This window comes from Buteo buteo, chromosome 11 (genome assembly GCF_964188355.1).
Source record: "Buteo buteo chromosome 11, bButBut1.hap1.1, whole genome shotgun sequence".
Lineage (NCBI taxonomy): Eukaryota > Metazoa > Chordata > Aves > Accipitriformes > Accipitridae > Buteo > Buteo buteo.
The window spans coordinates 37,361,071-37,383,964 of record NC_134181.1 but is presented as its reverse complement, the minus strand read 5'-3'; the positions used below and the strand labels follow the sequence as shown (position 1 = coordinate 37,383,964).

General features: G+C 54.1%; 1 protein-coding gene across 2 annotated transcripts in view; it reads left to right on the top strand.

Annotated features, from left to right (window-relative positions):
• The window catches only part of SEPTIN5 (septin 5), a 45,660-nt gene that overhangs the window by 15,193 nt on the left and 7,573 nt on the right, over positions 1-22,894 (top strand). The window contains exons 1-3 of one of the 2 annotated variants that reach the window (XM_075041567.1): positions 16,440-16,598; positions 21,743-21,839; positions 22,367-22,453. In XM_075041567.1, coding sequence (XP_074897668.1) covers positions 16,509-16,598; positions 21,743-21,839; positions 22,367-22,453 — 274 coding nt within the window. In that variant the 5' untranslated portion in view covers positions 16,440-16,508. Of the gene's footprint in view, positions 1-16,439; positions 16,599-21,742; positions 21,840-22,366; positions 22,454-22,894 lie in introns of those variants that run through there. The other variant, XM_075041568.1, reaches the window with a different exon arrangement.

Genomic DNA, 22,894 nt, shown 5'->3' with positions numbered 1-22,894 from the left:
GTCTACAAACAGTGTTGGTGGGTTTTTTGGGGAGACAGCTCTCCAGGGTGTCTGGGTGCAGGGTGAGGAGCACAACCCTTCCTGAATGCCTTCCAGCCCAGGGTCCTGGAGGGCTCGGCAGGCATTGCTGGCCCAGCCAGGGCAGGTGTGGGTGGTCATAGTGAAGTTCTCCCCACTGCTGTTTTAGAGGTGGCAGAACTGAAGCCTGGGACATAACGCCTCTGTCTAGAGGCATTTCTGTCTGGAGGCTGTGATTTTTAGGGATATGCAGCAGCTACTTTGACGGTGTGGCTCCATTCCTCTGTGAGTCAGTCACACCACAACTGAAACTTCCCAGAGGCATTTGAGCCTCAGGAATCCCCTTAGCCCAAATGTTCAACTTCAGACCTGTTCCTTCCATGTAGTGGTTGCTGTTTCGCAGGGCAGTGGGGTGTGAAGCATGCCCTGCTTAGCTCACTGCTGTTGGAGCTCTCCTGTTGGGAGCTAGCAGGCGCTGCCCAGTAGGTCTGTGGCTCCTCATCTCCCTAACAAGGCAACCTGTCTGTTGGATATTTGTCTCCCCACTGGGTCCTCACTATGTTGCTGACTTCTGCTGGCATCTTACCAAGTTACAGGTGTGAAGCCAGAACTGGCAGAAAAAAGCTGGTGGGAATGCAGCCAGGTAGGAACAGCCCGCTGCTTCCTCTACTGAAATATGTCTGTCCCGCGGAGTATTTATTCCTAGTCCGTGCTGAAGAGGAACCACCTGCACAGCCCAGGTCTGTGCCTGGTGCCGGCATTTAAGAGAGGTTCCCTTCTCTGGTGCCCACTGCTTCTAGAAGGGCTGAAGCCCACAGAGAAGAAAGCTCTTGCTTTCATTGTGTTTTTGGCTGGTTGGTGTCCAGGGCTGGCCTCTGGAAAGAGGCTGGGGAGCAAAGTGCTCTCTGGGAGAAGCAGTCATGCTGTACTTTTCCCACTGTTCAGCCCCAGGGGTGTTGCGTGATCCAGAGAAACTAGCACAGGATTGGCAGTGCGCATGGTCATGAGCTCCAGTCTTCCATCTACTTGAAGTCCTAGAAATATGCAGCATGTGATCCATAGCTGCGCACTCAAGCATACCCTGCCCCTTGCTTCTCTATCCACTGCATTTGCAATAGCTCCCATTACCTCACAGTACTGAGACAGTTTCATGCCCAGCATTGCTTTGGCCAGTCACCGCTGTGACACGCGTGAGGCCAAGGCCATCTGCATGGGCTGCACTTGGAGTGGGTCCAAACAGCGTATGGGTCGCAGCAGCTGTATTTGCTGACAAAATGGCCCCATCCAATGGCTGCCGTTGCAATGAGACTGGGAATTCTGGAGGAGACCCGCAAAACCTCAGTGCCTTCCTGTGTAGAGCAAAATCTGGGGTGAGGGGAAAAAAACCACCACCGTGTAGGAGGGAACTGTGTGACAGTGATGTGTCTTGGCCGTTACTGCTTGAGGCACTGTTGGATACTGCGGTCAGTTTAGTGCTTCCAAGAATGAAGCACTGATTCATCTGTGGTCGGTGTCTTTTTCAAAGGATGCCACTAAACTGTCAGTCTGGTTTCTCCTGGCCAAGTGTGACCACTGCAAGGCTCTTTTCCTTAGGACTCCCCTGTGCTGGTGACCTGAATTTCCATCCTTCTTGCTCAGCCTGGTTCCTCAGGTGTTGGGTTAAGTACTGCCTGATCCAGGTGTGAGAATCCTGCTGCCACCTTGGCCAGTGTGGCCACCTGGACAGTGGAGAATGGGGCTGTGCTGCAGAGGCCACAGGGTTGTGGTGTTGGTGCTCAGTGCAGCGTGGATAGGATCAGTTGCCGGTACAAACCATTTCCAACGCTATGTGCGTGGGGAGAGAGTTCGGCTGTTGCAGTGCAGGCGTTTGGAGGCCAGCAGTTGGAGCTGGGCACAAGGTGGAGCGGTGTGGCTGAGCTAGTCTGGCTGCACCAACCTGCGATTTCTCCCCACTGCTCTGCTTGGCTTGGATTTGGGGAGTCAGGGGTCGAGCATAGTCCTATGCAGCTTATGCCATACCCTGCTATTAACCCAAAGCAGTTCCTGCCAGGTTTGTTCTTGCAGGGGAAGGAGGGAGGGTGGAGGTTTCGGATGGCAGTCAGCTGGGAGGCAGAGATTAATGAAGTGCTGAGCTCCTAATAGGGAACATGCTCCATTGATTTGGGTTTCCCTCCCCACCCATCCCGCTCTTTTTAATCTGTGGCACAGCCTTGAGAGCAGCTCGAGAACGGAAGTGATTTCAGACTGGAGGTGACCTCATCCATCTCCAGCTCTGAGGTGGAGCAGCATTTGGAGCCACGGCTTATGCTGCTCTTTGAACGATGCAGGCGAGGGGCTGAGGCTCCAGGGAGAGCCCTGTGCTTCCCACTCAGCAGAGTGCTCTTGGCATGTACGGGGTAGGATCTCGCCCGGAGGCCTCCCGCAGTCTACCAGCTCCCTGAGTGTGGCTGTTGGTAAGACGCAGCTCCAGCCCTGTAAGGTCCTGGCATCTCGCCCCAGTTACTAGGATTTAAGGCTGCTTGGTGATGTCTGAGCTGTTGTGCTGCTGTCTGCAAGGGTTGTGACTTCTGCAGGGAGGGGGCAGGGGGTGTGATGTGGCCCCTTTTGTGCTGGTGGAGGGAACAGCCCTGCGGAGGAGCAGCACCGGTATTGGGGATCAGACCCGTGCATCTGCTTGAGGAAAGGGGGTGTACCTGGGTGCTCCCCAGCCCCACGACGGAGGGGCAGTGCCCCGCTGCCAGGCGGTACGGTTGTGCAAGTGGGGTGGGAAGTGGGGGTGGCTGTGGGTTTTTTTATCTTTTTGTTCTCATCTTTCGACATGCTAGAGTTGGGGGGAAGTAGGAAGGAGAAGACGACAGAGCGGAGTCCAAAAACCACAGATGGACAAGAGGCCTTTCTGGAAATTGCACATATCAGAGCAGTTCCCTGATGAAAAGTGCAGGCTTGTCCTGCAGGGTGCTGAGCCATGCCCAGCTGGAAGACATGCTCAGTGCAATAGTGTGTTGGTGCAGGAAGGTGCTGAAGGTATGTGCATGGATGGAAGAGTCCCTGCTGGGATCTTTGTATCTGAGGGCCCTGTGGATCAGTGGGAAAGGGGATCAGAGCCCTCCCGGAGGCTTTGCTTTCTAGGAGCAGAGATGTCAGTGGGTGCACTGAGGATCTGGAGTGTGGGGTGGGAGCCAGCTGGGGTGTCAGCTCCAGGTCCCAGGCAGCAGCAGGGAGCTCAGGAGACCACAGGCAGATGCTGCTTGCAGGAACTACCAGAGAATTCTCCTTCCTGACATGGCAAAGGGCCCTTCTTCCTCCTGTCTTGATGTCTGCTACTCTGAGACGGCCAAGATTTTCTCTTGCACAGTTGGAGCCTGGAGTCCTTGGACTCTGCTGGCGTCCAGCAAGCCCAGCTCTAGCCTGGCTGCTGGAGCTGGTCTGCCAGGCGCAGCTCTGGACTTCAGTAAATGACCGCATGCTCCAGTAAGGACAGCTTCCAAGCGCTGTCTCGCAAGCTGTGGGGGGGAGTCCAGCCACTTGCCCTTAAGCCTGGTTGTCTTCTGGCTCAAGCTCAAGCTGGAGAGATGCTAGGCTGTGGCAGGCTATGGGTGGGAAAATAAAAGCAATCTTTTCTCATGTCCCTGTGGCTGTGTGGCTGCGGAGGAAACTCCCTGTAGCTGGGTAGGCAGTATGGGAGGAGGATAAGTTCACTGGAGGAATTTGCTTTTCTCTTGGCCTCATCCCAGGTGGTATCAAGACTTGCTTGCAGATAAATCCCCTCCCACCACTGCTAAATAGGGAGAGTTTAACCGTTCATGGGATCTAGCAAGAGACTTCTCCCAGCCCTCCTACCCCTCTTCCCTGTTGCACTGGGAGCAGGGACTGGAAACAGATCCCATCATGACTGAGGACAAGAGTTTAAAGTCCAGTTTTCCTTCTTCCTGCCTCAGAGTTGTCTCCATGCCTGTACAGGATGGAACAATCTGAAAGTGCATGGACAAGCAGGGATTTTTGCACAAAAACGTCCCTTTTGTCCCCTCTGCTCAGCATCCCGCAGCTGTGCCAGCGACACTGGAGTGCAGTGGCAGGTGACTGTGGCCAGCTGGGTGACAGAGGAGCTCTGCCGTGTCTGTGAGAAGCGCTTTGGGACAGCAGAGGCCCAAAGAAGGCTCGTGCTGCTGTCAGTAGTGAAGGACACACGGTACCAGTGCTCGCTGCTTGGCAGGGCTCAGGACCTCGGCAGTTCCCTGCCATCTGCAGCCTCGTGTGTAAGCCCCAGCAGCATCCCAGAAAGGGGCCATTGAGCCCCGAGCCCTGCCTGTTGCCGGAGTCAGGAGGACACAATAAAGAAGATGTGTCCGGGCGGCAGCCTGGAATGGGCTCGTGTGTTGGGAACAAATGAGTCTTTGTACCAGGCGCTGCCTTCAGCGGGAGGTTTGTCAGCTTTGGAGCTGGGACGCTAATGCGGGGCTCCGTGCCCAGCCCCGCTGTGCTGCTCGGGGCCTCCCCCTGATTCAGGGCTAACGGGCAGCCTGGTGGCAGGGTTGCTGGTTCTTCCTTCGCCGTGGGAGGTCTTTGCAGCAGGTCCTGCTTGCCCGAGCACAGCTTTGCTCGGTGGGCTGAGTAGCTGCAGGAGGCAGGAGTCTTCTGGCTTCTCAAGTCGCAGCGTTGAGCAGCCTGGCTGCTCTGTGCCGTGTGTGTGGCCTGAAGCTGTGCGTGTACAGGCTGTGTGTGTTCCCTCCAATGCCTAAAGTCCCCAGGAGCGGTCTCAGGGTGACTGGGACAGGGCTGTAATGGACCAGGATGGCAATGTCACTGTATCTGGGGCTTTGAGGAGAACTATCTCTTGGGAGGAGTTCAGCAGAGCGGGGCTGAGTGGGACTGCTTGACAATATGTGACAGCAAAGCAGCCAGATTGGAGTAGTGGTAAGGGAAGCTCCTATGCTTGGGCTGTTAGACTAGACACACTCATTACAGGAGGATATGCTTTAGAGAAAGCTGTCTTTTCCAGCTATTGAGAATGGACTTGAGGTCTGGCCACTCTCCCGTCTCTGGTTGCAGCATCGGTGCCGCACTGGTGCGGAGCTGAGCGTGGCTGTGCCTGCCGGGTGATTCAGAGCTGCCCTCTCCAGAGCGGTGTGGTTGGTGGTAGGGTGTGCAAAACCACAGATGGGCTGAGAAGCTGGTGATGGGATTGGGGTAGTAGGACAGGACCATGTTGGGAAGGATCCCCTCCGTGAAGCTGTGTAGGATGCTCCAGGCTTTTGATTTTGTGGAATTTTTGTCCAGCTGATTGCTGCTGCTGCAGTATCACAGCGTGCTACTGGCTGCTGCATTTTGTTCATGGTATGTCCTGATATTTCATCCTGTCTCTCCTAAGAGCACTGTTCTCCAGAAAAAGTCGGTTCAGCTCTCTCCAAGCAAGACTAGAAAGATTTTTTGGGGAAGGAAAACTTAGTGCGTGTTCTGCCACGGTTGTGAACCACTGTCACCAGCTCTTCCAAAGGGAGGAATCGCTGAGGGGAATTGCAGGGCCTGGGGGGCAGGCTGAGAGGAGCATAATGTCTCTTCTGGTTCTGAAAAACACTGTGTGTGCTCAGAGAGGAAGCAGCAACCACAGAAAAAGCGTAGTTGCTGAACTCAAATTGCCAAGAATTAAGCAATCTGTTTCAAAGCATGAAAACTCCTGTTGAGCAAGAGGACTATTTATTTTCCCTCCTGAGGCAGGTGTGACTGGTAAAACAAGGTGGCAGAGTCCTCCTGCAGTTCAGCTGCCAGACAGGGCCAGTACTTTTTTAGCCTTCCCCACGCAGGGTGTCCCCCATTTTTATCCCTTTCCTCCTTGTGCTACTGCTTTTGGAAGCAGCCTAGACACTCCCATGCTACATGCTGCTGTTTTTATCTCCACTCTCTGCTCTGTGCTTTTGTGCTGGCTGGGGCTGCATGGGCACCTCTGGCATGTCTTGCCCCTTTTTGGGGCAGGTGGGTGTCTGGTTGCCACAAGCAGCCCATACGTAAAAATGAATAGATGAAAAAAGTGTCTAGGTAAAGATTTCTCTGCACAGCGTGATCTCTGCAGGACCCTGATATACAAAGAAAGAAGGCCTGGTAGCTGTTGATTTGGGGATCCTGGCTTATCAGTGGGAGATTCCTTTTGGCTTTGTAGAGGGCGTACCAAGAGATGAGGGAACACCTTAGTCAACCCCTTCTCTGCTGCGGTGCCATGCAGAGCAGTAAGTCAGTGCAGCTGTGCTGTCTGCTGGGAGCAAGTTCTCTGTGCCTGCAGGGAAGCGGCCTGTGGGTAGGTGTATGACTGAGCTTGATAGCAAAACCAAAGTGGGAAGGCTGCCGTACCTCCCAGGTGTGTGGTTTGCACAGAAGGGAGGTGCTAGGTTGCTCTGAGGAGAGCCAATTCAGACTGTCTGTCCCAACCAGCTAGCTGTTCAGTCCCTGTGTGCATAGGAGAGGAAAGTCTCTCTGCAGTCCTTTACTCTGTAGCTGCTCCTGCGAGCCAGGACGTAAGTGGAAACAGATGGCACCATCTCAGTGGTTAGTAGGAATCTCTCACTGCTGCAAAACTGCTAATGATGTTTGGGGCTGGACTGAAGCACACCGAGGCTGCTGTGCTGACGGGGCATGCTGTGCTGGGGTGCCTGTTACCGCCTTTCTGTTGCAAGAGCACTGTGATTGCTCAGCTGACCTTGTAGCCTGGCAAGTTGCAGTGTTCCCTGTAGCAGCCTCAGACAGGGTGTTCATCTGGGTACCACAGAGCCATCAGGACCTGTCAGTGTCCTTCAGTCTTGGTAAATGATCCGTATGGTCATTCTCACTGTGACTTCCAGACCTTGCATATCACACCTGCGTTATGGAAGGGCATGGGTAGCTCTCTGTTATCCAGCCCAATCTCTGCTAGGGCTCTGAGCCAGATACTTCTCCATCCAGAAAGGTCTTTTGCTCTGTTTCACTTCAAATTCAGACTAACTATTCTCATTTTTTCCCCTACTGGTCAGCATCTCTGATAAGGAAAAGCAACATTCAGCAGTTACTGACTATTACTCTTAAGCTTGGAAGAAACTTTGTTAAATTAGCTTTGACAGCACAATTTGATTTAGATATTCAGTGACTTGAAATTTTCTCCCATCATCACAGCATTTAACAGAATGTGAATCTCCAGTCACACTGCAGGGCACAGAGAAGTGGTGAGTTGTGCAGCAGAGCTGTAACCAGGCTTGCTGTTCGCTGGAGCAAGTAGATGGGGGAGAAGGGGAGAGAAAGGTGTTGGAGAGCATCTCTGATTCCCATTTTGATTATTCTGACGGCATCCTCCCCAGCCACGGCCTCGGTGTCTGCTCTGGCAGGGTGCAAGGAGCCGGTGTGAACTCTGGATGGCTGCACAGCCACAGGGAACTGGGGCACAATCCTGGTCCCCAGCCTCTCTCCAGTGGCCTGAGCTCCACAAGCTGTGGGCTGTAAAAAAATTTGACAGTCTTTGAAGTCTGGGAGGAGCACAGCCATTTGCTGCCTTGCAGCCCTTACCTTTTCTTCTTCTTTCATGCAGCAAACTGCCAGACTTCGTGTCTGCCGGTCCGGTCCCACAGCTGTGTCGGTGGCCCACAACACAGCTGTGCTGGGGACCTCTTCGGGTCAGCTGGGACTGTGATGCCCTTCGGGAACACCACGCCACGCTGCCGCCGTGCAGCAGCAGCGCTGATCCGGTGCGGTCGCTGGTGTGCGAGGTGTGCCAGGCCCTGGGAAGCCCGGCCAGGCCACAAATGGTGGAAGAGGCACCGACTGCTCAATGGCTGCAGCGTGGCAAGCCTTGTGGTCTGCGAGCTGGCCAGTGGCACAGCTGGGTGAGACTCCATCCAGCGCTTGGTGGGCAGCCAGTAACAGGCTGGCATGGATCTGGGGGAGGGAGTCAGCAGCAAGCTCCTGAAATCTTCTGAAAGTCTTTTCAAAGCCCTCACCATGGGGCAGGCGGCAGTTTGGGTTTTGCAGCCAGGTGGAGAGTAGGAACTACACAGCCCAGGCAGCGATGCGGAGCTGCTGGAAGTCTCAATGGTTTGCATCGGAGGGCTGTGAGACTGGCAGTGCTCTGCATGGGCTCAGGACATTGCCTGTGGAGATCACAGTATGCTACAGGGTACAAGAGGTCAGAATTGACAGATCAACTCTGAAAACCTCAGTTTGTACATTTCCTGGGAGGGGGGGGGGGGTCTGTGGAGGAGCCATAAATCCCAGCAGGATAACTCCTCTGCTGTCCTCTGTCAGGTGGAGGTGATGTGTCTGTGTGTCTCTGCAGGTCCTAGGGATGCTTTTGCAATCATCAGGGCTTCAGGTAGCGGTACTGCTTCCTAGAAAGCCACTGCTTAGTGGCAGGGGAGGACAGACATCTTGTATGTTCAGTGAGGAGCTCTGTGGATACTTCATCTGGGCACACACTGCTTCCCTTCTCTGGGAGCTCTGAGAGACAGCTCTGTGTTGAATTATCCCAATTTCATTGTTCCTCCATCTCTTTGCTCAGGTTTCCTGCAGGAGAGTGTTATGATCTTTTTCTGAGAACATCTCACACCACTGCTGATAATCAGGTGTGCTTTTTTAGGCCCTACCTGAAAGGAGTGTTTTGCACCACTGCTCCTAAATTGAGGTCTGCTGCAACCCCAGTGCAGCTGATTGCTTATTGCTGCTAATTAGCTAATTGCTTCCAATTGCCAACAACATCACACTCATTTTAACCAGGCGGGGAGAAGGGGCAGGGTGCAGGTGTGGGAGGGAAAGCCGTGTTTGCCAGACTGAAAAGGACAAATGCTTCTGCAACGAAGTACTCAAATGATTGCGCGGTTCACTCTGCTGTTTATATTGAACCAAGAGAAGCATCCAGGAGAGGAAGGGAACAGAATTTCCCTCTGACTAATGCTGCTGGATTGTGCAGGGCTGCGGGGTAACTGCCAGCCAGAGAAACCATCAGGAGGAAAAAGGAAATGGAAAGGGAATCTAATTACCCATCTGCAAAGACAGATACTAGTCCTGATGCAGGGCTTAACCCTGGGGAGACTGATGTGGGCAGCGAGGTTTGCGCAGACTGGTCATATGGTGGGGCTGGGAAACGGGCTCCCGGGGGTCCCCTCTGGGATGGCAGATGGTTGAGCGCGTATCACGGGGAGCTGTGTAAGACTAGAAGCCACATAGCTGCGTTCGCTGGGGACGCTGCCTCATGCTGGGCTCCGAGGGGAAGCACTTTGCAGCTGGGTACAGCTGTGTCGTGTCTCGGTGGAGGAGGACTGTGGGCAGAGTTGTGCAGGTGCAAAGGGAGGAGGGCAAATGCCTGGCACCCTCTCAGCAGGCTCGTCTCAGTGAAGTGGGCTGGTGGTGCAAGCCCAGGGATGAGGGAAGGAACGTGGAGGTCCCTGTGGGCCTCTGCCATCTTAAGGAGCGTGCACAAGGACCGTGCTTTGTGTTACTGCAGCGTGACTGCGCGGGGGCAGCCAACAGCGGGGAGAGAGGGTGGGAGACTGGAGCCTGGGGGTCTGAGTGCTGGATGGAGACCTGCAGGAGACCCCCGAGGAAGGAGGAGGTGCCTCTACCTCCTGGTCATGGAAAGCAGCAGTCTGTCTGGCCTTGAAGGGTGCAGTCTGCAGAGTTTTGGGGGGTTATTCCTCATGCAGGCTGAGGCTGGCTTTTCTCTGCTTGGGTACCTCCCAGGACTGAAGGTTGCTTTAGAGATCTGCCTTTTTCCCCTTAACTAATGGAATTAAAAATAACCTGGTGAGCTAAGAGTGGGTTTATTCTCCTCTCCTGTGGGCATCAGCTACTCCTAAAGTTATGTTAATTGTAGCTGGGAGACCCAGACAGAGATTGGGAGCTGTCCCAAGACAGTTGGCTTTCGTTCTCCCAATATTGTTTCCAGGAGCCTGCTGGGAGGACAGACCTCCTTCCAGAGTTGGGAGTATCTGTGAGACAGGCGTACTGGGGATGAACCAGGAGCATTCCTGCTTGGGTGGAGCATCTCTTTTCCAACCTTATTTGTCCACTGCCTTGCTCTCCATGGTCCGTGCTCGGTGTGCTGTTTGCAGGTGTGGTGCCCCAGCCTGGACTGTCTTCCCTGGCGATACCCTTGGACTAGGCCCTGCTGGACTAGGTGTGAGTATCTCACAATGCTCAGAGGCCATGATGCCCCCTCCGGTTCAGGATTCAGCCTCTTTGGTAGACAGGCCTGATCCTGCATCCCTTACTCACGTGAGCAGTCGTCTCTATTTCAAAGGGACTACTCGGTGAGTAAGGATCGCAGGATTGGGACCACTACCTATAACTTTAAAGTTGGACCTTCTGTAAGATCCTGTCCCCAACCTTTTTCTGTTCACGTATGTTAATGTGCATCAAGAGCTTCCAAAACGGCTGATGTTTTTGTCATTTGGATGGAGAAGCTGAGAGCTGGAGCAGCAGTGCCCTTCCATTTCTGAGGATAAATCACCATTATTTTCCACCCTCTCCCACCAAACAGCTCCCAGCCCAGCCAGCTTCTGTGCCATGGAGCAATGTGTACCTGTTTGTCTGCGAAGCATTCCTGTTCCCAGCTTCTCGGGGCTGGCAAGGCTCTGCTCTGCCTCTCTCTGGTTTCCCTAGCTGTAGCTTTGAGATGACAGGCAGGGAATCTATTTAAGCCTGATTTGTGCTGCAGAGCTGGAGGATGAAGCAGAGGGAAAGATGAGCAGCGGCAGTGCTGAGAGACTGCTGCAGCCCCTCCTGTGCCACCTGGTTTCTCCTCCTGTCTGAACAGCCTAAATTTGGAAACTTCTGTCCTTCGCTAAGGTTTTGAACGCGTTCGCAATTGGAGCCACCGGAGCCTGCGACCTTGGGCGAGGTGGAAGCAACGAGGGTTGCAGGTTTGATCTGCAAATTGATTTCTGTCTGGCCCTGGTCAGGGGAAGCCGCCGTGGGAGCTCCCTCTTCCCCGTGGGAGCCGCTCTGCTGCGGGCCGGCTTCTCCCTCGCGTGGAACATGTCGGTACGGCAGCGGGGAAGGTCTGGCTGGCAGGGGCTCCTCCAGAGAGGAGAGCAACCCAGCGTTTTGTGGAAGAGTTCCAGCCAGCTCCGCATCTGCCCGGTTTGTTACATTTTGCAGATTATCCCTAAAGGATGAGCAGAGGAGCTGGGTGTGACAAGAGCTGTGAATTTGCTCCAGAGGGAGTCACGAGTTTAAACGAGCGGGAGGCAGTTTGTGGTCGTCGGTCCTTCGGCTGAGCTGGAAGTGGAGGCATCGCGTGAGTCACACGGTGCCTCTTGGGAAGCGTGAGGTGCTTCAAGTGGAAGCAGAGAGCACAAATACCTTTAAAATGGAATTTGATAAATTTCTGCAGGGATTATGTGACAAAGCAGCAGTGATCCTTGAGCGGAAATTAAAGCTTGACCTGCGGGGTAGGTAAAAGAAAAGACAGGCGATCTTGTTGCTGTGTTGATTGTGCTTGTGGCACTGGATGTACAGGAGGTTAATCCTGTGCTTTGGGATTTCTGCAGTTCTGGTCTGGTATCTTGCTTTTCCCTGAGCATCAAAGGATGAAGCCTGGCTAAAGTGTAAGGGCTCTGATGCTCCCAGTAACCATTTACATAGCGCCTTGCTTGCAAGTTCAAGGTTAAATTAATTACCAGAGTTTAGATCAGCAAGGCATTTTCTCTTGGGTCAGGTCAGCAGGAACCTCGGGGTGAGCGTGCAGCTCTGCAGGTGATGGAGCAGCAGAGTCCAAACCTTGTGATACCCATGAGATTCATCTGTCTGAAGTCAGCACTGACTTTCCACATAGTGGGGGAGGAGGCAGCAGGAGGAGAAGGTGGAAATTGAGCCGTGGAAGTTCCCAACTGTGCACCGCAGGGAAGACACCTGCAGCTCCTCAGCCTCCATTGCCCTGGTCCAAGCTGGGAATGGGTTTACTGCCTGCTGCTGCTCCCATTCAACTTGAGCAAATGGCTCCTGTGGAACTGCTCTTCCCATCCTGGTAGAAAAAAACCAGGAACCAAATTTCCCTTCTGTGGGGAATTCTGAAAATAGCTTTGTCTGCTTCAGAGGAAAAAACATAAATGCTGTTATGATGTGACTGTGCTGACCCTGCAGAGCCATGGATATGCAGAGCTTCACCGGTCCTTTGCAGAGGCCAGGCTGGCTGGGTGCATCCCTGATGGGACCCTATTGCCTGGCTCTGTGCTGCTCAAGAGTGTCTGTCTGGACCAGGCTGAAGATTTTCCTTCCATGACACGGTCCTGGTTGTTCACCAAGGATGGAGCCTGAGCCCTGCAGTCCTTAGCAGCTCCCCTGCAGGTGGGGGACCTCTCCTGCGAGCTGGCTGGGGCCCTGTCTTCCTCCACTGTGCTGCTGTCCCTCAGTCTCCTTCCCCTGGGTGCTCCGGTTGATGTGGGGGAGAGCTCTTCACACCTGGACCTCTGGATCTAGCTCCCGTTCATGTTATCTTCGCTGCTCATAGCTGAGCCTCTTGGCTAAGCCCATGCAAAAGGCTGAGCATGGAGGCTGCCAAGGAGAAAGCCCCTCTTTGGTGGGTGCTGGGGGCTGCTGGGAGGAAGGTGTGTGGGGCTCTGGTTGTTGTGGCTGGAGCCTGGCCAGGACGGTGTACATTTTGCCGAGGACAGAATTTCCTCTCCTTGCCCCCATCCCCATCTCTGATCTGTGCTGGTCTCTTCTCGCTCATCCTTGCGCCATTTCAGCTCCTTGCTTGTTGCGTTTGCGGCCACCTTTACCAACCGCACTGAGCTCCTTGTGGCAGATCTCTGTCCATCGCCGCTGCCAAGTCCCGCGCGCTGAGTGTTTTTCTTAAATGGGTTTATCGCTTCCAGCTCCGGTGACTGTGCAATGGCACAGCACTGTGTCTATGTTTAATTAGCGCTGTTGGTGAAGTGTGGCTCTTTGTTCCCTGGGTCAGCGGTGTGGAGTGCAGCATGGGCATTCGCTGATGTGCTGCTCTCGGAGAACATTTCTATGTGCTGGCCAGCTGCCCGGTGGTGAATTTTGCCTTAGTTTACATCTAAAAACATTAAATAATGCGTTTTCTCTCCTCTTCTCAGAGCCTATCTTCAGCACCACAGGCTAGAAATCCCCTCTAACAAAGGGAAAAGTAGGACATTGCTCTATCACTGCAGCTCTACCCACGTGTACTGCGTCCCCTGCCCAGAGCAGCTCTTGAGGCTGCGCTCGCCCTGAGCTGGCTTCAACAAGCCAAGGGAGGGGGATGTGGCAGAAGCTTAGGTGAGTGGTTTGGCTCTGTCCTGGCCCTGTTGTCAGCGAGCAAGTGCTCAACATGGCAGCAACGTAGAGGGGCTGGGCTGTGCCAGATGGCGCTCATTGATTATTTCTTGTCTTTCTCTTTTGCTGTCATACTTTGACAAAGAAGGGCTGGTCCGTGAGGTGGGATGGGCTTGGTGCACCCCAAGCCTGCATTTCCCTTGCTGAGTGCTCGGCAGGTTTGGGCCAGGCAGAGCACTGGTCTGGCAGTCAGAAACCTGGGTTCAGCTGCCAGCTTCGTCCCTGAGCTGCTGCTGCTAGCATCTGGCCGGAGAGGAGGTTAGAGGTGGCCCGCAAGCCAGTGGAAGAAAACACTTTGGTTTTGCTCTAGATCTTGAAAGGGCAAAGATGTGCATTTCCCTGCTGAGCTCTGCTGCACACCACATGTGAGATGTCCTGTGTGCTATTTTTCATGTTGTACATCAGATTTCTTGTTGGAGGAGCAGGCCAGGGTTTACACTGGGCATTTCCAGGGGCTGCATGGAAAGGGAGAGGGGCAATCAGAAAGGACAGGGGCAAAATAAGGTTTAGCTTGGCTGTCTTTGGGAAGTTTTCACATGGACCAACCTGAGCCAACGGCTCTGGGTGTGTCATGTGGCACATCTGAGGGACACAAACATGTCTTCTCCTTGGCCCGTCATTTCTGGTTTGGTGACTCTTGGTAGGAGAGGAGCCAAGATGAGTGTCTCTAGGAGAGGCAGAGGAGGCAGAGTCTGGGACCAATTGACTCTCCTTCAGCATTTTGAAAGCCATAGCATTGGCCATGCGGTCTTAAGATGCTCTCCATAGCCAAGACCTACCCTTCTGGGTTTCTTTTCCTAATGTGCTCTCTGCGTTCCCAGGCTTGGCCTCCTGGCTGGAGTTCCTCCCTGGCTGCCAGTCCTGAGATTGAGTGTGATGTGTGAGAGCTCAAGGTGCTCAGGAGACAGTAGCTCCTTGTTCTTCTCTGCACTGTCAGCATGGCTCCTGGGGCCATGAACAACACTGTGGTTTCGTTGCAACCAAATAATTGTTGACTTCATCTGTGATCCCAGCTCAGAAGAATGCTCTGATTTGGTGCAGTGGGCTTGTGGGGACACAACATGTCTCCATGTGCCCTTGGAAGATGCTTGTGGTTGGTGGCCATGTGGCCTGTGTCCTCAGACAAGGGTTTACCAAGCCATGAGAATTCATGGGGGTTGGAGAGGGTTTGCTTGCAGCTACTGTGGTTTATGGTATGGAAGGACTGGTGAAACCTCTGTGTTATCTCAAGTAAGTTTGAATGCATTTTTGGTGTGCCACAAGCCATTGCTCTTGCTGCCCCGTGCAGACAGCATGGTACCTTCGTTGCTCCTTAGTCGTGCACAAGCTGCAGACCCCAGTGGTGGAGTCCTCTAGTCAGGAAAGCAAGGATTAGGTATTGTGAATGTAGGAGGAAAAAAACCAGCGTCATGAATGTGGCCTGACCTACCACTGGGCTGGGAAGCTGTTGTAGGGTTACTGGCTCCCTGAGGAATGGAGAAAAGCTGCAAAGCAGGGGCAGAGCCACTGAATAGGGACGTGTTCTGAGAGGTGGCAATTCTTGCCACACCTAGATCTCAGTCCAGGCCTTCTGTTACGTGCAGAAACACTTGGGAACAAAACCCCGTGGGCGTAATTTAAAGGTGCTGCTGGCAGAGCAGGGTGGCTTGGAAAAGGGCTTCCTGCATGTGATATGACAGCTGCTGTATGGCGGGAGTCTTCCTGCTCTGGGAGTGTTTCCTGGTTCTCCATTTATTTTTCTTAGCCTTTAGGACCTCGTGCCTGCAACTTCTGGGGTTGCTTGCAGGATGGCAGCTTGCAGGATGGCAGCATAGGTAAACCACTGTTCTTCTTTTTCTTTCTTCTTTCCTTTTTTTCCCAGCATGTGCTGTGTTTCTAAGACCTTTCCACTGCCCCCAAACTTCTGGCCACTGGAGACCTTGCGGTAACTTAGTACCTTATGGCAGAACCTGGTGTCAGCCACGCTTGGGGTGCTCGGTGGAGGCCCTGGGTTGTGGCCCAAGGGTGGCCAGCACAGACCCTGCTGGTCAGGTGCTCTGTGGAGCCGCTGATGGAAACCCGCAGTTCCCAGAGAAGCAGCAGGAGCTCTGGCTGGGAGCAAGGCAGGAGTGTGGCGGCAGCCTGCGTCCCTCCTCGTTTGCAAGCAGAAAGCTGCTCAGGAACCCGTGTGGCAAGTGACAGGTTCCTCCAGCACCACCAGTGTTGCCATCTCATGTGACTTTATTATATGTGCTGTGATATTAATCCCCCAGTTTCTGGAGTCATGTAGTTGTATAAAATCATCAGCTTTTGTCTGTTTCAGATAAATTCCTGTTCAGTTTCTATGGTTGCATAGAAAAGCTGGAAAGCAGGTCTTATGCATATGTTCAGAACCCAAATTTGAGGTTTGAATGACTTTTCTGTGCATGCTGGGCTGTTGCTGGGCTGGGTTCTTACGCTTAACAAATACACGTACTTCTTTATTTTGAAAAGCCTTCAAAGCTTAAATGGTTGCTATAAGGTCCAGGATACGTCAGCTGCTATTCCAATTGAATTCAGAGATGAGGCTGCAATAGAGCCTGGACTAGACAACAGATGGACCTGCACCATGTGGAGGCAGATCCACATCAACCAGGACTAGGATCTGGGGGCTAGATTTGGACTCTGCTTTTTGGGAGCTTTCTGGACCCTTTAGACCTTCGCATGCACAGCCAGAAGCAGCACATTTGTGCCGAGAGCAGGTTTCCTTGCAGCAAACCTTTGTCTCGGCTGCGTCAGTCAGGATATCTAAGAAATCCTCCAGCTGAGTAAGCCCATCTGACAAAAGGAGTCAGACTCACGGCTGGGACGGCATCCGGTACGTGCACAACCTCTCCGCGGGACGCTGGCAGAGCGAGAGACATCGCCTCTGGCCTGTGGCCATGGTGGCTTTTGTCCTGTCCTTGCTGGCAGGCTCCTCCTGCAGCACAGGCGGAGGCAGGAAATCCCGGGCAGCTGCCGTGGGAGCCCGCTCGCCTCTCCCGGCTTCTCCTCGCCTCTCCTCCTCGCCTCGCCTCGCCGGGCCGCAGCGCCGAGGCGAGCTGAGCCAGCCCTGCGTGTGTGTGCATGCGTAGGCGGGGGGGCTGCCGCATGGATTTAGCGAAGGCTGGGAGGGAACACATGGGTTGGGTTTTTTTTTTCTTGGCCCGCGGTGGCTGTCCATCCTGCCGGCCGCGGTTATGGATTCGATCATTATTCAGGAGCGGTTAGTGGAGCGGCTGCTTTCTCCCCGGACGCAGGCACAGCGAAGCCACCCAGCCAAGCTGAAGGTACGGGGATGTATTTATAGCACTGTGCGAACCAGGGAGCAGCAGGGACAGGAGGGGGGGAGGAGGATGGTGCCCGAGAAGACGTGTGCAGCAGGAGACGAGACCTCTGAGGAGCAGAGGAGCGGAAAGACGCTGGTAAGGGAGAGATGGCGGGGACAGAAAGGAGGGGAGCAGCCCCCGTGGGAGCAGGTCCGAGAGGCGCGTTGGACAGCTGGGAGATGTGCGACATATTTTTGTGCGGTTATTTGATGCAGTGATTCCCTGCCTGAATGGTGTGTGTATGCTGGGGGGGGGCTCAGGGCAGGAGTTAGTACTGCGTGTGTGCCCAAACGCAGTCTGGTTTGCGTTATCGCGTTAATGCTGTGCTTTGCTAGCCGGTTTTCCTTCTGCTGCAGCAAATGCTGGCGGGCGAGTAGTTTTGCTGATACTCCTGTGCTCAGCCCCGGGCCCGAGGCAGCAGATGTACGCGGGAGATGCCCAGGGGATTGTTTGCGTGATGAATTTATGCAGCTTTCTGGCAATGAAAGGAAGCGAAGGGTCTGCCTCTCCTCTGGGGCTGGGCTGTGCTGGTTCGTGCAGATGTAGATGTGGCAGCCGTGCCTGGCCAGAGGGGAACGGCTGGAGGAAGGGCTCCCCGGGAGGGAGCTGGACGGTTTGTACTGGAGGCTGCAACACTGAGAGGGTGTCCCTCCCAAAGAAGTGGAGGCAGGGGCACCAGGATCCCAGCACAAGCTCCATCGTTTCTGGTGTTTGCTCCGGACCTGGGGTAGGGGCTATTCTTCAAATGTTCTGTGGTCCCGTGGTGTTTAATTTTTAGCCCTTTTGAATATACCCAGCAAGACCCCATTTATCCCCAGGCTGAACGGTGCAGTCACACGAGATCAGGATTGGTTTAAACAGCACATCCACCAGAGAGGTGAGGAGGGAATTGGGAAGGACAAGGAGTGATGGAGGCCGTGCTGTGCACCCTGCCTTGGAGGTACAGACAGCCCTGCGGACACCTTGGTAGTGGGGATGGCTTCTCCTCTGTGCAACAGATCCCAAATTTTTCTACTACTGGTGGGAACTGAACCCACCAATGCTTTGTTCCATGGCTTGAACTCCTAGGGAGGGCACTGCCTGCCAGGGAGCCTTGGCTACCTCAGCTGGGAAGTGGAGGATGTGAGGACGCAGCGTGTTGCTGTGATGTCCAGTGAAACAGCGAGTGTGTGCTGAGGAGATACAGACATGTTTTGCTTGGCCTCGGGTGCTTTGGTTTGTAACAGGGCCCCAAAGGTCGGCCACATCTCTTGGTGGCCTCCACTGTGGTGCATGGGGCACGTTCCCAGGCACGTGGGAGTGGGTCATCAGCGGGAACAAAGGCAGCATGTGGAGGAGGTGGTGGGGAGAGGGGCTCTTCGTGCCGGAGTGCCTCTGGCTCGGCCTGCCAGGGCCCTTTCCCGACAGCTGGGGCTGGTGAGGGAAGCACGGTGCAGCAACTGGCTGTCCTGGCTTGTGTCAGCTTGATGGGAGCTGGCTCGCGAGGGTCAGGAGCGTGCGGAGGGGGCTGTGATATCTCCAGGAGCTCCGTCAGTCCAAGTCTCTCATCTAATTAATGGATTTTAGCTTTTCACAACCCTAAAAGCCACCTGCCTCCTTCAGTAGCCCTCCCAGCCCTCTACATCCCCTTCAGCGCTCGCCATCCTGTTCATAGTTGCTCTGCAGATAGCGTCCCTGTTGGGTCCTAATGAAGATGGTCAGTGATATAGAGCTTTGAGCAAGGCAGACACCAGGCTCAGGAGGCTACTTGGGCTCCTTAAATGTGATGTTGATGTTGGCACGCTAGCAGAGATGGTGGCACGTGCCTGTTGCAGTCACTGGGATGGGAGCACACGTTGGGTGTCACAAAGCCAAGATGAGGAACCGTGTGTCTAGGCTGGCCATGGTGCAGGGACCACACTGTTGTTCCTGAGAGAAAGCTGTTAGAAGAAGGGGATCCCCCCCCTCTGCAATTTCCCCTGCATCTCTTACCTTCACCCTTGACAGATACACTGGCTACCGGCTCCCAGCAGGGCTCTGCAGTGCATCCATGGCTGGTCAGAGGAAGGCATGGCTGGGGACAGGGCTTTTCCCCTTGCGACTCTGGCTGCCTCCCACTGCGAGGGAAGTTCTTTTGGTATTGCGCTCAGCACCGACCTTCCTTGCTGCGAGGGAAGTGACTGCATGAGTCATGGGCAAAGGGCAGTGACCTGCGCCAGCCAGGATTTGCTCATTTCAAATGTCGTGATTCCACCGAGCTATGCGGAGGTAACCAGAGGTACAGTAAATCCAGGCTTTCTTGGTTGGGCTGAACAGAAACGAGAGATCAGGTTCAGCCAGTTACATTTGGCTGAAGTAAGAGGAGTTGCACCAGAGCTCAGCTCCCCAGTGTCTCTGTTGTCAGCCCTTAGTAATCTATGTTAAAAACAAAGAAAATAAGAGAAACACACCCCAAGCCTCAGCTATGGTTTTATTAGCATGTCACTAGTACCATTTCACATGTCAAGTCACTGGAGAGAGCAGGTGATTGTTGTCGTTGTCCTTCCAAAGTCTGGTAAAGATTGGGGCAGGTCTCTTCCTGCTCCGACCCAAAGGTTGGCTGTATAAGAAGCACAAGGAGAAGGATGTTGTATATTTGTGCAGCTCGCTGAGCAACACTCGTCCTCGCACTGTGAGCCACAGGCTGTTGTGTGCGCACTTTGGTTGTGTTCATGGATGTTTTTCACCAGGAAGCAAAGCAGCTGGGAGGCAGCCCTGGCACCAAGGGACACGGGCTGGAAGCAGCCTTTTTCTTCTTGTTTTCTTGATCTTGCCATTATCCCATTTCTTACCCTGCTTTGCACACCTTGTGTTTACCCTTTACTGAGCCTTTTGGGTGGCAGTTTGCAGTGTGCCCCACGCAGGCATTGCTTTGCAGTCTACAGCTCGTGAAAGCTGCCATCACTTTTCAGCCTGGGGTCTCGCCGCTGCTCGGTGCACTGCTGCTTTGGGATGCCACTGCCTTTTAGCTCAGCTATTAGAGCTGCCAGTGGAGCGCTTTAGGCACTCTCTGATTTGCCTTACTTCTCCGATTTCATTTGCTCTGCCCCTTCCTGCCATTCTGGACTGTGGGGTGGTAAAACAGCATTGCTTCAGCTGTGTTAGCAAGGGGGTGAATTGAGGGACACTAGAGCCCACGGTCACTCTGTCTGTTAGGGCTAAAGTGACCAAGTCTGAGACCCAATCCAAACCTGAATTTCTAGACGGCATTGACCATGCTAAAGACCAGAGTCCTTGGGCCACAATGACCATCAGCCATGTCTCTCCTGCTTGAGTAGGCAGCTCCAGAGCAGGCATAAATTGGGAGGAGGAGACTCTGTGTCCTCCCTGCTGTGTGTCCCCACCAGGACTTTGTAGTCTGCCTGGCTGAGGATGTCTGAGGATGCTCACACATGTGGGACTTGCAGTCAGAGGCTGTAGAGGTCTGCTTGGGAGCTGTATTGCCCACTTGCAGTATGGAAATAGGTGTGAGTCAGCATTGCCGTAAGCTCCACACACTGGATTGTAATTTCTGTTTCTTTGAGTGTGTGCCCCAGGAATGGGGATAGTTAAACTTAGGAACAGAGTTCTTCCCTGCTGTGCCTGGAGAACCAGTGCCAGAGAGCTGTGGGGTGAGGACAGCCGTATGCTTGATGGCATCCGTGGCCCGGTGGGAGCTGGGACTGGTTTTGAGGAACTCCTGGCTCCATGGATTTGCCTGTGGTGTGAATTGCAGGGGTGCGTTTATTTTAAGTGATGTTGAAAAGCAGAGTCTATTGATGCCTGTAGCGCAGGCATTTGTGAATGGCTACTTCCCCTTGTGCCTAGCTTGGAAAGTATGTGAGAAGGGAGGTGTTTGCCAGGGTCCATGCCCACCCTCCCTCTGTGATGGGGCCTGGGGAGGGGAATGCACTGCCGTGGGGGTGCGGGCTGTGAAAGACCAGGGGTGCTCAGGTGGAGGCTGGCTGGATGGAGCAGCCAGGCTGCGTGGCCCACAGTTACCTGCAACCGTGCGAGCTGTGAGCACTGGACCTTGTGGTGACCCCAGTCTGAGGGCAGTACCTGGAGCAGGGCTGTGAAGCCCATAGATGAGCTGTGTTCGCCTTTCGGGACGTACCCTGCACAAGCAGGGTGTGTGCCCCTGGGATGCAGCGCAGGCTGCGTGTTTGCTGCTGGCTGCAGGATGCATGCTGTGTGCTTGAGAAAAACACCATTGGTCATGGCGCTCCTTGCGTGCAGTATGAGCAATGCTTGTGGGATGGCTGCAGCTTTTATGCTGTAAGAGAGCACTCAGTGACAGGGGCTGCGTCTGGGGGGTGGTTAGGCAGTAGGTAACACTCCAGTAATTCTGTATGTAATACCCTCACCAAAAGAATCTCACCTATGTTATCAATACTTCCACATCTTCCCACTTCTCATGCTCCTTGAACTTCTGTCTCTTCAGAAATAACACTAGAGATTATTCAGGATTTCCTCTTACTCAGCCAGGAGTGGCTGTGACACAGCAAGAAATAATCCTGTCTCAGGTCAAACAGAAGCCAAGCCACTGCGCCTTCCTCTAGACACAGCTCAGGACACCACAAGCCCTGGGGTTCTAATTACAGAGAGCTCTCCATCATGTACCACACGCACCTCTGGAGGGAGAGATGTAGAAATGACTCCAAAAGACCTGGGGAGAGGTGACATTTGGTGACCCTGCTATGAAGGGAGCCTGCAACTGTGCAGGAGAAGCAAAGAGTTGGGAAGGTTGTGTGTCAGTAGCAGCCCCAGACGTGCTCTCTGGTGGGAATGGCGGGACGTGCCTTTTCCCTTGTGCCTTCCGTGCTGGGAGGCTGCTGTGAACTGCTGTGTTGGCTGGTAAGAGCAGCCGAGCAGGGCTGCGGCTGGAAGGAGGCGGCCTCCGTGCCCACCTGCGGGAAGGGCAGAAGTCCCTGAGCCTGGAGGAGGAGCGTGCCCTGCCCTGCACCACTGCCAGGGCAGGGACCGACCTCTCCTCCAACCCTTGGCTCTGCCTCGGGCTTTTTGAGTCCAACTCCCTGTCGCTGTGTGAGGCTTGAGCAGGAGGGGTGGCACACCCTGACCTGCTCCCATCCACCTCTGCCCTGCAGGACCATGAGAAGCAGTACGTGGGCTTTGCCACTCTACCGAACCAGGTCCACCGGAAATCCGTGAAGAAGGGTTTTGACTTCACCCTGATGGTTGCAGGTGAGACTGCCCGTAATGGAGCTGACGGGGCCACATGGTGGGTGCGTGGAGGGGACCAGCTCTCCTCGCTTCCCTTAGGTACTCCCTTAGCACCTGGATCCTCCCCTCGCTCTGTTCTGGTCCTTGTCTCAGACCTTGCTTTGCTCTCCAGCCTCTGTTGCAGTCAGACAGTTCCCCCAGCAGGAACGGGCCCCTCCTTGACCACTCATAAACCACTCGAGCAAGCTTCTTCTCCAACAGAGTGGCTGGTCTGGATGGTGAAGGCAGGGCTAGCCAGGGACTGAGGGAAAGGAAGGAGGAGGATGGAGGCGCTGGGAGATCACATTTGTACAAGGATTGAGACATCTTGCAGCAAAAGTCCTCCCACTGCTGGAAAAATGTAATGCCAATAAACAGTTTCTGACAGCTCATTTCTCTCACTTCCTCTGGCTCAGGATTCAAAGCCTTGTTCAGAGTTTCATTTGTAAGTCAATTAGTGGGTCATGTTGCTTGCTTTTCCCTCCTCCCCTTTGCGCTCTGTCAATTAGGAGAGTCGGGTCTGGGCAAATCCACGCTGGTGAATAGCCTGTTCCTGACAGACCTCTACAAAGACAGAAAGCTCCTCAACGCAGAGGGTAAGTTGGGGACAAAGCGGGGTGAACGGTTCTTGTGCCCGCAGATCTAGACTGTCCTAAGGACTAGTACTTTGGTTCCTTATTTCAGTAGCAGCTACAGGCTTGGCTGGATCCAAGCCCTGTTGTTTGTTGCTCTGCCCTCCTTTGCTGGCTGCAGAGGCACTAGCATTCAAGCAAAAAGGGTTTGGCTGTAGGGCTCTTCTGTCCTATGAAGGGAAGACGAGGCTGCAGAGCAGCACTAGCCCTTTGGGTTGAGATGTTGAGATTTGTCTTTTGTTCTTGGGTGCTGGAAAGTGGTAGGGATTCCCCTTCCCAAGTGACTGGACAAAATGTTCAGAACAGCTGGGCTACAAGCACTTCAGAGGTTTGTGTATCTTCTCAGAGTCTATCTGCCTGCTGCTGGCCTCCCACAGTACCACTCCCTTGAGGCTCCTTAGCGTT